This window comes from Falco cherrug, chromosome Z (genome assembly GCF_023634085.1).
Source record: "Falco cherrug isolate bFalChe1 chromosome Z, bFalChe1.pri, whole genome shotgun sequence".
Taxonomy (NCBI): domain Eukaryota; kingdom Metazoa; phylum Chordata; class Aves; order Falconiformes; family Falconidae; genus Falco; species Falco cherrug.
This window is the reverse complement of record NC_073720.1, coordinates 46,764,950-46,778,394: the sequence shown is the minus strand read 5'-3', so window position 1 is coordinate 46,778,394 and position 13,445 is coordinate 46,764,950. Positions and strand designations below refer to the sequence as shown.

Sequence of the window (13,445 nt, the reverse complement as noted above, 5' to 3'; positions counted from 1 at the left end):
ATGATCATATAACTTAAAGATCAGTTTAAGAGGCCAGATAGAGAGGAGCAGACCGAAGACACCAGGTAAAATCCTGATCATCTACTTGTAACATCATTAACTAAGATCAGATAACCCAGTAGTATAGATCAGACAGGCTAATAGGCTCTACAATTTACAATAAGCACACTTTCTACAGTATTAACCTTCTACATTACTACTACTGTGTTTTTATAATCTGATCACAGTGGCATTCCAGTGAAATTCAAAGATCCTGTCGGTATAACAGAGACCAGAAACTGGCTTTTACAGCCAAGAGCACTCTCTGCTGGATGCTCTATCAGTACCATTTAAGTGTTTAACAAAATTCCTGGAAGAGGGAGCATATAGAAAAGATGGAAGGCACATTGCATGTCATATTCACAGCTGTTTTGAAAACACAACTATCACCATCAAATTAACAGCAGTGTGCCTTAACTATATCAGTCCATGAAAGGTGGGTAGTATTTTATGTGTCATGTCAATTAGAAATTTGGTTTTCTGGGGGGAGAGGGAAGACTAGACAATAAATATTTTTCAGCAACATAAGATCTTTATTTTCTCTGCCTCAGCATTCACTACCCCTGCTGGAGTTCCACACTGAAAGAATGAATGATGAAACACTTAGAGATATGAAGAAGAATGGATACAAATAAAAAATAGATTTCAGTTTTGATTAAAAAGTTGAAGAGTGCTACAATTTGCAATTGCAAATTGTTTCTACAGTCGCTTTTATTATCTTTGCATCATTAGAATGGCTAATGTATCTGTCTTGTTCTCATTTGTCCCTTTTTCAATTTACAATTTCATGTTGGCAAGACTAGTTCATATATGCCAAAACCTAAAGTATTTTTTTGCAATATAAATATGCTGCTTTTTTATTTATAAGAAACATGGTCTTCTTTTTTTACTCACAGGAAGACTGCAGTCTTAATACTCAGATGAAATGCTAAATATTATTGACTTCCTAACTACATGGTGTTTGGCAGTTCCAGAACACTAAATAGTGGACTATGAGCCAGATAATGTAAAGTGAGGAAATTATTTTCCCACTCTGATTTATAACAGCATAAAATACTTTGCAATATACTTCTGCTAGATCTATATTTAACCCACTTTATCAATAAAGTAGCTCAGGATTCATAAATCACACGATTTTCAGAGCTAAGGAAAAGTACAGCTAGATAAGAGAATACAGGAAATCAAGAGAGGAAGAAGAATCCCTGCACTCCCCGAAGGACTCCATTCTGATTTACAAAGATCATTCAAATGCTTCATTGAAGCTAATTGTGTCATTACTTTACTGGACTGTTATTGCCACAATTGTCTCTTTTCTAATTACTAGCAATGTTTTACCAATTTTGTATAAATTACTGGTATTAAACTTCCTATTGTGTTTGAATTACTAGTACCAGCCAGCCCATTGTTTTTTAAATAGCTGTTATATACTTGAGTCATAACTGTGGTGAAGTTTGCTCTGTGGGAGCCATGACCTGAAAGAGTTGAGGAACATGGACTTAATATCGAACCCAATATGTAAGACCGCTGCCTTCAGCTGACAGCACTTTGCACAGGATAATAACTATAAGGAGCCCATCAGGCAGCATGAGAGTGAGGTGCAAAGCTATGCTTTCCTCTCCCAGCCTGAGCAAACTGTTCACAGCTCTGCCTTACCATGTAAAAGTTGTGATGATGGCTGATCTAAATTGTGATGGCTGGCAGTACTCCCAAGTGGTGAGTGTCACAGCAAGCAGTTGTCAGAATACGTATTAATATTCTGCCATGTTGTTTTTCTAGGTGCAGGATGTGAACCATGATTAAAACTCTGCTAAAAAGTCAGGAGGAATAGACTTGGATTTTATTTCACTGGGCTGTGGAGCAGTCCTCTGTGTATGCTGTACCACAGAGTTTAATTTTGCAGATTAGAGAGAATTTTTAAAAATTTCTTTTTCCTGTCTTTACTCCCTCCCTAAAAACAGAGAGTGCCTGGAGCAAAAATCATAGTTTTACATAGTGTTTAGACCCAGATCACAGCATTATCAAGAGAATGTGCAATGGCCATGTTCAATTAGACAGAAAGGTACTGAATGCCTCATTTGATTTAGAAAGCAATATAGCTTAAGGAAGAAATACAGATAGATCTGTAAGAATTCAGCAATAATAACAAGGTACTTCTAGCTGAACACCATAAATGCAGATAATAGTCTTATTAGAAGTTTTATTAGAATTTTTACATAAACCTTTCAACAATTAGGATCAAAGTGTAACAAATCATGATTAAATGCCAGCTTAAAGAAAAATCAAACCAGCAAAATATCTGTGTTTGTTATCATAACCTTGTTTGAGTAAAACTCACTTACATTGAATTTATCATGTAATTAAGAATGGAGATGAATTCCTAAACTGCAGTCAACTGAAGTAGAAGATACCTTCATAAAATGTTTTGTTTTGTTTTGAATTCCTTCCACCATAATTACCAAGAGCTGCATCTTACTGTCTTTGTGACATCTAGTAAAACTTCACTGGACTACAACAATAACAAAACTATTTTCCTTGTTCGGTAAGAAATAGACTTAACTATCATAGTTATAGTTTATGCTAGCTAATGTAGGTATAGTATTTCATTCAAAGTTGCTGTGTTTCTTTACTTCATGAAAAGATACATCAGGATAACTTGACTGTTTAGCTCATTTTATGTCCCATTAATCGGTTTTTGGTTAACTTAACTAGTCTTGCTGAATAATTTTTCTGTTTCTTCTAGAACTCCCACTTTTGTGTTATAGACTGAGCAGGAAGCTTCTGTGGAAGTTAGATTCTGAATATTGAAACTCCTTCCTACACCTGGGCACTTTCCTTTGTTTAATTGGTTATAAAACTTGTACTGGCAATATTAGATAACATCATACCTATCATTTAATCTTTCATTGACAACCAGGAACATTTTGGAATTCAGCATCCTTCAACACAGAGACGTCCTACCTGCATTTCCCCACCTTCCATGGAGAGCTCAGTGCAGATTTCTCATTTTTCTTTAAAACTACTGCTTCCTCTGGAGTGTTTTTAGAAAACCTGGGAATTCAGGACTTCATAAGGATAGAGTTATACTGTAAGTAACATGACTGATGGTTGTTGTTGTTATTATTATTTATTATTATTATTTATTATTATTATTTATTATTATTTCTTATCTATTATAATTTCTATTATTATTATTATTATTATTATTATTATTATTATTATTACTATTTATTATATTTTAGGTGGACTAAATTAGAATTAGGTTAAAGGGGAAATATTTTAGAGCTGTTCTCTAGCTTTATGACTGTTACTACTGCTATCAGAACTTTATCATTCCCAAAAAAATCCCGGCGCTGAGAGTATACAAATATCCATTCAAAGATAGTTTCTGCCCCACAGGGTTCTTCGTCCAAAAGCACAGCAATCAGCCCCTGGCTGCTTAGGCTGTTCCTCCTTGTCTTGTTCGCTGTATCCTTGTCACCATATTCTCTCCCTCCAAATTTGAAGGCCAGGCATTACATCTGGCTGTTGGGAAATTCACTCAGACACAACGTGTGACTCAGACCTCATGTGGCACAGTATCCTGGCTTAGTCACACTTTCTCATAATTATTTTTCTCTTACATACCCACATCTTTAGACTTTTACAGCTTTTGTTGAACAAGAGAAAATTAAATGTCTCATTAAATTCACTAAGATGACTAATGTAGAATGGAAGCTTTATCTTAGTTGACTCATTGTTTTGGTTTTATACTGGTCTTTATTAAAAGAGAGAAAATTTAACAGGATGAAGTACCGTTTCAAAAAACTTTTGGTTTAATTTTAAATGGTATATCAATTAAAACGTCTTATACTTGACAGGTGCCTTTGAGAGTTCTTTAGAACTCTTTGTACCTTGGGATTAGACTGTTCTTCAAGTTTTTACAAATCCATTGTAGTATTTTCCACTGAAGACTACAAATTAATATATATATGTATGTGTGTATATATATATCATACAATGCAAACGATTACTCTAGAAACAGTAATGCATCTTTATTAAAAAGTAAAATATTCTGCTTCCTTGGGGTTTTTTTTGCCAATGTTAATGTCTTAGATTATTGAAACAAACAGGAAAACACCTACTGTGCTCTTCTGCAGGCAATTTAATTATAGAATATCGTGTAACGCTTAATCAATTTGGTTTGCATTATCTCAAACTGTAGTGCTGTATTTGAAAGATATCCTGTTTTCAACAGAGGTTTTACCATGGTTACCAAGAACATGAACTGCCTTCTGTTAAAGCTGTGTGAACAGGTGAAAATACAGTAGAGTTATAACCTTAGTGTCATCCAATACAGAAAATACACGGGGACAGCACTTCAGTGGAGAATGCCTGAAGCAATGATGATGTTCTTGCGTGATAAATGATTTTTCATTTTCAAAATAAACAGTTAAATCATGGAAGCGTTAAAGGAATACTTCTGATTGATAACTAAATTTATTCAGACAGTTGGCAGAAGACCATAACTCTTTCTTTAGAATATTAATATTCAGACAAACTTGTGTCACTTGTCCCATTAATTCATAATCATCCAAACTACTGTATGTTTATGGTTTTTATATGATTTGTGACTAGTCAGGCATGATAGAAAGTGAAAGGCTGAATTGGACTGTATTTTCAGCTTTTTAAAAACAAGGTTTATCTCAGTATTGCAGAGATGTTTCTTGACTTCCAGAAACATCTTGATTCATTGGATAGACAAACTTATCCTTTTCTTTACATCAGAGGTAGCATTGTTTGTAGTGGAGCCAGAATTGTGTGTTTGCACTGAAGGTAATATCAGTCAGAAATGAGCAATATACATTTCCATCAAAAGTATATTTCTCACACACAAAAAAACCCCCAACAAAAACGTAAAAAGAAAAAAAAAAAAAAGAAAACAAACAAAAATATTTTATCAACTTGAACGTTTCTTTTAGATCATTTAGATCTCATTATCATGTACTCTTTTATAATAAATGTAAATGCAAATCACCAGCCTACACTTGATATTCTATTCATAGCTCCACATAAATCAATATATTTGATTTGCATAATAAAAAATAACAATAATGAAGATGTCAGGTGTCTGTGTTTAAGACGAGGAAGTGTTAGAAATTATTTAAAACTCATTACATCACTAATATTTGGCATTCCAAATGTGTAAACACAATGACTTTTCTTAGCATTTTGTTGGTTGTTCTCAAGTTTTATATCTAATTCTTTTATTTATGACATAATGATCTTTAGACCTGTAAGTTTAAGTTTGACAAGAAAAAGTGTCAGATCAGGAATCTTAATAGAAGGTGTGAAGAAGATAGTAAAAATGGAGATGTGCAACCTAACCATTTTACAAACACAGGAAAAGTTTATTGTCTTGAAGAAGATACTGGCTAGTAGGTTTTGTTCTGGTTTGTGTTTTTTTTCCCCCTGACAGAATTATAAAATACTTAGGTCTTTGAATTTTTGTCTGAGTTCCTGTAATCTTCTATAGAAGTAGACGCTGAAAACAGCAAGGCTGCTTCAACTGTGAATGGTACACTCTATTAAATACTTGTATTTACAGGTAACTTGCAGGTTACATCCTTTAGCCAAAAGACTGTGTAACTACTTTATACTGAGTGTTTACTGAAGGATGGTTCCTATTTAAAAACAACAAGTTAAACAGAAATTTAAAGTATGGTTGAAAACACTATGGTTTATTTGGAAAGTCTTCTGCAGTTGCTTTCAAAATAGTTCTGAAAAGTCAGTATACAGCTGCTGTTGGGCTTTGTCTGCCCAAATTTGCAATTTACTGTCCAGGATGAGTGATGAGTGGAATTAAATTGTTTCCTTTATGGAAAGTGCTCGCATTTTGTATTCTGTAGCATATTACTTGGTAATCACTTTCTGCTTCTGCATGTGACGCTCAGCCTTGATATTCTGAATGGTTCTTGATGACTGACTGTGCTATCCGTCAGTCATTTTAGCCACACTTAGCCACTGACCACTTTCCATGATTACCATCAACTACATTTTCTGCTCCACTTTGCCAATCTATAGCTGCGCTCTGCCTATGTTTGAATGCACTAGGGCCACAAGAGTCCCTGCAGTGTTTGGAAAATCTCTGAGTAACACCAAGGTAGGTAAGGCCCACAAAGGTTTTTTGCACCAGAAGGTAACTCTTGAACATACCCTCCCCTGGTGCCCAGGAATGATGGAAATGTTCTTTGTCTCAGTCCTTTGTTACAAGAGGACAAATTTTAGAACTCAGTTAGCATCTCTTCACATACTATGGCCTTCTTTAGGTGGTTTGACCACTGTGCTTATAAATGCCAAATTTCTTCCAAATTTGTAAACCACTGTAGTTGGTTTTAGCAGAATTATTTCAAATATTACAGAATGTTAACTGATTATATTTTTCACTTTTTCTTACATATTCTAGTCAGTCTTCAGACACTTGCAAAAGATGACCATAAAGTCATCCTTGCTATCAGGACTTTCATCTCTGGAACTTCTGGGACTGGCTCCCTCTTTTCAAGAATGTATTACTTTTTTAGTGATACTAACATAATTCGCTATTTCAGTGGTTATTTCAAAATTATGTTTTTTTCTTGCCTTTAAAATCTAAACAGTAGTAATATTTATCAGATCTGTCATTCTGATATGTTATTTAATAGGCACATTCAGTGAGTTCAAAGCAGAATTTGTGTTTTCAGGCTTCACTTCAACAGTGTCCAGAGGATTACAAACACCTCCTTACAGCAGGTAACATTCAGCAGAAATTCTCTTGCCCAATCACGTGGAGTTTCTGTTGGTTTTGTTCTCCTACTGTGTGGTTGTTTTGGGGTTTGTTTTTTTTATTTTTATTTTTTTATTTTTATTTTACCCCTCAGTAAGGGGGAACTGAGCTCTCAACTTTGTCCAAATAAGACAAATCTATCCTGAAATTCATTTTACTGAGGAACCGGTTTTAAACATTAGTTATTTCATATTACTGTATAAAATACTGATTACTTTTAAACAGAAGAAATAATTTATTACAAAAGGTTTTCTGTTTAACAATTGACTGCACATTATGCCTTATTTTATTTGGGAAGCAAAATGCTTTGTATATTTTTCATTTTACTTTTGTCTCCCAGGTTCATCTGTTCTAGAAAAATACTTTATTGCAACCAGATTTAGCGCTTAAGGGATTGCAAGCATGTGGCATTACTCAGTCTAAAGGTTGGCCAAAGTGGATCTAAATGATATAAAAAGTCTATTGTATCTTTAGAAAGTGAAAAGAAAATAAAAATATTTAATTAAATTATATTTTTTAATTTGTAAATTCATCCTTGAAAATGTTATTTGAAGCTGATATATTTCCCTCAACTACTAATTGCTTTGTTTTTCTCTCAAAGTCCAGTGACATAAATGGGAAATGTTCTTTTAGATTCATGGAATCTTCTCAGGCCTCTAGTCCTTTAAACAAATCCTTAATAATTCAAAATGATTGTAACCCCTTGTTTAGGGATTATTTATTTTCACACACAATTTTTCTTGAATATGAGAAAGAAATAGTTTCAGAAAGAATATTCATAAATTTCAAATCTTCAATGTCTGGCATATTCTTCATCTTATTTTTTTGACTTACAAAGATTCAGTTATGATTTTCTAAGCAAACTATAAAGACATGTAAGTGAAAGCTGCCTAGGAATTACTCAATTTTTAATTCACTGCATACATAGTTTTATAAACTACATCAAAATTTTCCCTCTAATATTTGCAGAAATCATGTGAAAAATAACAAAAGCAAAGAGACAGTAGAAGATTTTGATTTTATTATAGTGGTGATTAATTAAATACAGTAACAATGGTAATCAATTAGCATATAAGCAAAAATGCCTTTTATCCAAACTGAAAAATAATGAAGCTGGCACATTTCACTGTTTCCTGACTACTGTTCTCTCCAGGGGCCCACAGACAATTTGATTTCCATGCTGTGGACAAATCTTTGTTCTCACTGTCAGTGAGTAGGAATAATGAACTTTGAGGACAGGTATCCTGAAGTAAAATTCCCCTAAAACAATGTCTTATTCTTATCCCATGAAATAGTAGTCTAGGCCTTAAAGTAACTTGTTTTGCCACTTAATGATTTTTTGACCCAAATAATGGTGAAATAATTTAAATATCTTTTATTACTGTCCTCTTTATAGCTCCATCTGAAGTAATTTTTTCATTTGATGTTGGAAATGGACCTAGTGAAGTTAGAGTGCAATCACTCACTTCCTTAAATGACAACCAGTGGCACTATGTAAAGGCTGAACGAAACATCAAAGAGGCATCCTTACAAGTAGATCAGCTTCCTCGAAGGTCTCATGGTGCTCCACTTGATGGGCATATTCGCTTGCAGCTCAACAGCCAGCTTTTTGTGGGTAAGCACTCCACTCATTTAACATAATTTTTCCTAGTTATCATCATGAAAATAAGAAAAGGGTGTGGGTGTGGGTGGGTGGGTGAAGCAAAAAATAATGGCAGCTGGATCTTTTGAAAGTAGTTTGTAGGATGAGATGAGACTCTTTGTATAAAAATCCATGGCTATGTAGCTCTATTTTGAGATTACAAATTCAGTGCCTTATTCCTATGGTTAACTGTTGGACAAGATTCAACTAAAATTTTCTTTTGAGGTTTGTTTGAAGAACAAGTAAAGGACCACCATTTGTGTAATTTTTTGAGAGGATGTCATCTGCTGAAGGAAGATGTGTAACTGCTGTAATTTCAAGGAAATTTTGTTGTTTCTCTTCTTCCACAACTTCTCAGGTTGCCCAGAAGAGTTGTGAGTGTCCCAACACTGGAAGTGTTGAAGGTCAGGATGGACAGGGCTTTGAGTAACCTGATCTAATGAAAGGTGCCCCTGCCCATGGCAGGGGGGGTTGGGCTAGAGGTGATTTTTAAAGGTCTCTTCCAACCTAAACCATTCTGCAATTCTGTGAATCTGTGATCTATTCTGCCCTTTGCTAACACATTTAATGAAATAATCAGACTGTGTTTACTTAGTATTGGAAACAGGAGCAAGGGACTATTCTTTGATTTCACACAACCAGGAGAAATTCAGATCTATGGTTAGTTCTGTCTAAACTGTGAAAGCTTCAAAGGAAGAAGTTTACCTGAATGTTTCTGCCTTTGTACTTTAGAAAATATGACATTAATGTATTTGGATAAAACACTGGAAAAGCAGAAATAGAATAACAAAAAACTAATTAATGTTTACTTAGCTATTATATAGCTATGTAGAGTTTTGTGTTATGTACATGGTAGTGTTCCTACTGTAATAGCGCCATATTATGAACTTAAAAGTTTCTGGTGTATATGTATGGTATACAGTATAAGATCATGTAATGCCTGCTCTACTTTTAAACAGAACTTTGTCTAGATCGGCTGTGAGACACATCATACTATATGAATATATATTTTGTTTGCTGTGTGTTGGGAAGGAGTGCATTTAAGGGGAATGGTGTTCTGAAACTGTAGCTAGGGAAACTGTGGATCCTTAGGAAAAAATTAAATGGACAGGGAACCCTTGTATGTTGGGATTGTAATTCTGACCTGTGCCTTAAAAGGTATCAAAGGTAGAAGGTGGAGACTAGACCAAACAGTGAAAAATTTTATATTTTGATTAAAAGCATGGAGAAGGATTTTATAACTGAGAAGACATCCAAGATATTAGCTATTGTAGAGCTAGAGAAAGTCTTAAATTAGTTTATGTTCACAGTAATGGACTAGAACTAAACAGAAGGGCTGGGAGATTCCTGTTTACTATGCTGCAATAAATTATGTTGCTGTCCTCTGACTTGACTTACTATGTAACTGCTCTTATAGAAACAGTTTGAATTTGCAAGGTTTGATCTGTGAAGCAAGACTAAGAAATGGTCTAATTCTCAGGTGTTTATGGTAATGTCAAGTCTAAACAATTTTCTAATTATTTGGACAATTTATTGATCTGTAATTCTAAGCCTTCTACAAAATAAATACTGTACTAACTTGTATTGACATTTTCAATTTCTAGCAATTATTTATGTAGTAATCGGCCATTGAATAGAGTATTTTTTTTCTGTCAAATAATTGATAAATTCTAGTAAATTCATATACATACATCTTCTGTATGGAGCTGACAATTTAAAAACTGCTTTGACCTATTGAGAAGCAAGCTGTCTATCTTGTTTTCTTCAGATAATGTTCAGGTGAATAATTGTATTAGGAGAGTGAGTCTGTTGTTTTGCTTCTGGTGTTGTAGGTTTCTTTTCCTTTCTGAAAATTCTTGAAGATCCTGGGAGTAAATGGAAATAACATTCACTATTATACTGTGTACCTTGAAATCCCTGATGAGTTTGTACAATTATTTTGAAATAGTTTGGAGCAGAATTAATAAAAATGGTATTTTTGTTATTTTTGTTCAGGTAAAACAGTGTTTTTAAAGTGTGACATGGCAAATGATAGTGATTCCTATGAATCATTTCTGTTATGCATTTTCTGAATATAATTTGTGAGGGTTTGCTGTTACTGCAGTAAGATTTTTTTTTTTTGGTAATGTTTCTGCGGTTGCAATACTGCCATGTGGATCAATATGGTGTCTAGGTTATTTTGTGTTTGAGTTAAACCCGTGTTTTGGATAATACAAATTTTTATAACTCCAACTAATAATAAGATAATTTCTTCTCTTCAATGAAATACAATTTTCTTCAGTGGAGGGAATAATGAGACTTACTGTTTGACTCTTTCCACTAACAGTCCACTGGTACAGACTCAGAAGTGCCTGCTCAGGCCAGTGCAAGGATCTAGAGAAAAATTAAACATACAGTGTCCTAAGAGTGATGTTAGCAGAGGCTCTCCTTACTCAAATGTCATCTCGTTCACCTACCTAGTACCTGCCATAGTTACCCATCAGTCAGTTACCACCCTACTGGGACTGTGACTCCTTCAGCCTAACCCCCTCTTTCTTTACTTTTTAGTTGTATAAAATCTGGTTTTCCAAAGAATTCAGAAGAACTAAAGTCTAAAACTGCTCATTTTAGCAGAGATAACATAAAATCTTCATGTTGTTAGGTGGTTTTGTGCCATTATATCTTTAAATAACAACAGCTATGTCAAGATTTTCCATGAAACACCAATGATTTTACAAACTATGAAATAGAAAAGGATCAAAATGCATGATCACATGGAAATATTTACCCAAAAGTTAAATGGAAACACATGATAATTATAGTTAGCAATCTTACATCTTGTGGAGTATTTTCCACTTCTACTTTTTAAAAGACAAGAGATGACAAATATCAGAGTATGTTGTGCAGCAAAAGACAGGAGAGATGATATGTAGATTGCACACCTTGTTAAGCAATCAGGATGAATAAAATGCTAGCTGTCAGGAAGGATGCCAAAAATAAACACAAGTGAAAACAGATGAAGCAACAATTGTTGTTAGTCTTAGGATTGCCCTGTATCTTTATCACATATGTTTGATAGTGAGGTATATACTGATAGGTATTCCTCTGTAGTGAGGGGGATGAGTTTTCCTTTTACTAAAGAATGGGCACAGATTCCAGTATGAGACAAAATATGTTAAGCCAGACACCAGCTGTAGGGTATCATGATCCATGCCATGTGACTGACAGACAGACAGACACACAGATCAGTTTATCAGTCAGTAAGATACTGAAAGAGTAAAACTGTACAGCTTATCACTCTTAAGTCCACTTTTTTCTTTTTCCCTTTTTCTTCTCTTATTTTTTCTTCATTTTTTCTTGGGTTTTTTCCCTTTTCCCCCCCTTTTTTCCTTTTTTCCCCCCTTTTTTTATCTCTCCTCTTCTCTTCTCTTCTCTTCTCTTCTCTTCTCTTCTCTTCTCTTCTCTTCTCTTCTCTTCTCTTCTCTTCTCTTCTCTTCTCTTCTCTTCTCTTCTCTTCTCTTCTCGTCTCGTCTCGTCTCGTCTCGTCTCGTCTCGTCTCGTCTCGTCTCGTCTCGTCTCGTCTCATGTTATGCTTTGTGAATTAAAAGTAGTATGCATAGTTGCTTGGTATCCTATGGTGCAAAAAATTTTTCCTCAGTTAAAAACTTCAAGGGTTTCCTGTAATTAGTCACAATAAAAGAGATCAGATATACTTTTAAAGCTATGTCTAAATATTTTCACATGTATAGGCTTATATCTTGGAAATTCATGGTAGATTGTTCAGGGCCTGTAAAACATAAAAAGGTTTTTACATATCAATTCTTTAAAATTTTTAAAAGCTTATATGAATTTATTTCAGGTGGGACAGCATCCAGGCAGAAAGGATTTTTGGGGTGCATTCGTTCATTACAGTTGAATGGAATGGCCCTTGACCTTGAAGAGAGAGCAAAGATAACACCAGGAGTTGAATCAGGATGTCCTGGACATTGTAGCAGCTATGGTAACCTGTGCCAGAATGGTGGAAAATGTAGAGAGAAATACAGTGGATTCTCCTGTGACTGCACTTTCTCTGCCTATGGTGGGCCATTCTGTAAGAAAGGCAAGCGTGTCTTTTAGCTTTATTGATTATGGAAAACAGGACCATACAGTCCAGGACAATATCTTTACATCCCTTTAAACATAAGTCTAAATGCTTGCAAAATATTTATTTTTTACTTAATTTAAAGAAACATTCAGCTGAATGTGTTCAATAAGTGTAAGTTTTGCTAAACACTGTCTTACAGGGATATGTTCATTATGTATTATTTAAAGCAGGAATCACATACCTGAGAGGATCAGCATCCTTTTTTCAGTGTTATGTAATTCCTTTGATTCTTTTATATTATATTAAATGTAGGAACTATAACTTTATGAATAAGCATTTAGATTTCAGTCTTTCAAGTCTTAATCTCAAAATCAAGACTAAATTTGGGAAACAAAGAAACAGAAGAACTTTACACTTCTTTCTACTGCAAGAAAATGAGATCAGCAGAAACAGGTCTGAGCCCATGTTTTCAGCCATTTAAAAGGAGTTCTTTGGTGATGGTGTCATACCAATAGACCATCACACTTCATCAAGTTTGAATTTTAAGAACAAAAGTTTATCTAGAACTTTTGGTTGCATATAATTCTGGTCTGCTAAAAATGACTTGTTTCCTCCACATATTAAATAATTCTGCAAAGTTATCGGTGGCTTAAATGCCGTAACTCCATGTTCCTTTGAATTAATGAACACATCTTTCCTGCCACCACTGCCACCTCAAGAATAAAGTACTCCTGTGAAGTCCTTCTATACCTATTGCTGTGGAGCTAATGCCACTGAGTGAGGAATGATACTTTCCTTTTCCCTGCAAACAAGAAAAGAGACTAATGGTCACACTCCATGTTTATGGAGTCTTCACAGGCAGAGTGGCTTCTGTTAGTCAAAGTGTGAGATCATCTATGGTA

At 34.5% G+C, this 13,445-nt stretch overlaps 1 protein-coding gene across 1 annotated transcript in view; it reads left to right on the top strand.

The window, feature by feature from the left end:
- Window positions 1-13,445, top strand: part of CNTNAP4 (contactin associated protein family member 4) — a 261,311-nt gene that overhangs the window by 225,817 nt on the left and 22,049 nt on the right. Inside the window, exons 16-18 of the mRNA XM_027815469.2 lie at window positions 2,954-3,124; window positions 8,235-8,453; window positions 12,319-12,558. Coding sequence (XP_027671270.2) covers window positions 2,954-3,124; window positions 8,235-8,453; window positions 12,319-12,558 — 630 coding nt within the window. The remainder of the gene's footprint in view (window positions 1-2,953; window positions 3,125-8,234; window positions 8,454-12,318; window positions 12,559-13,445) is intronic.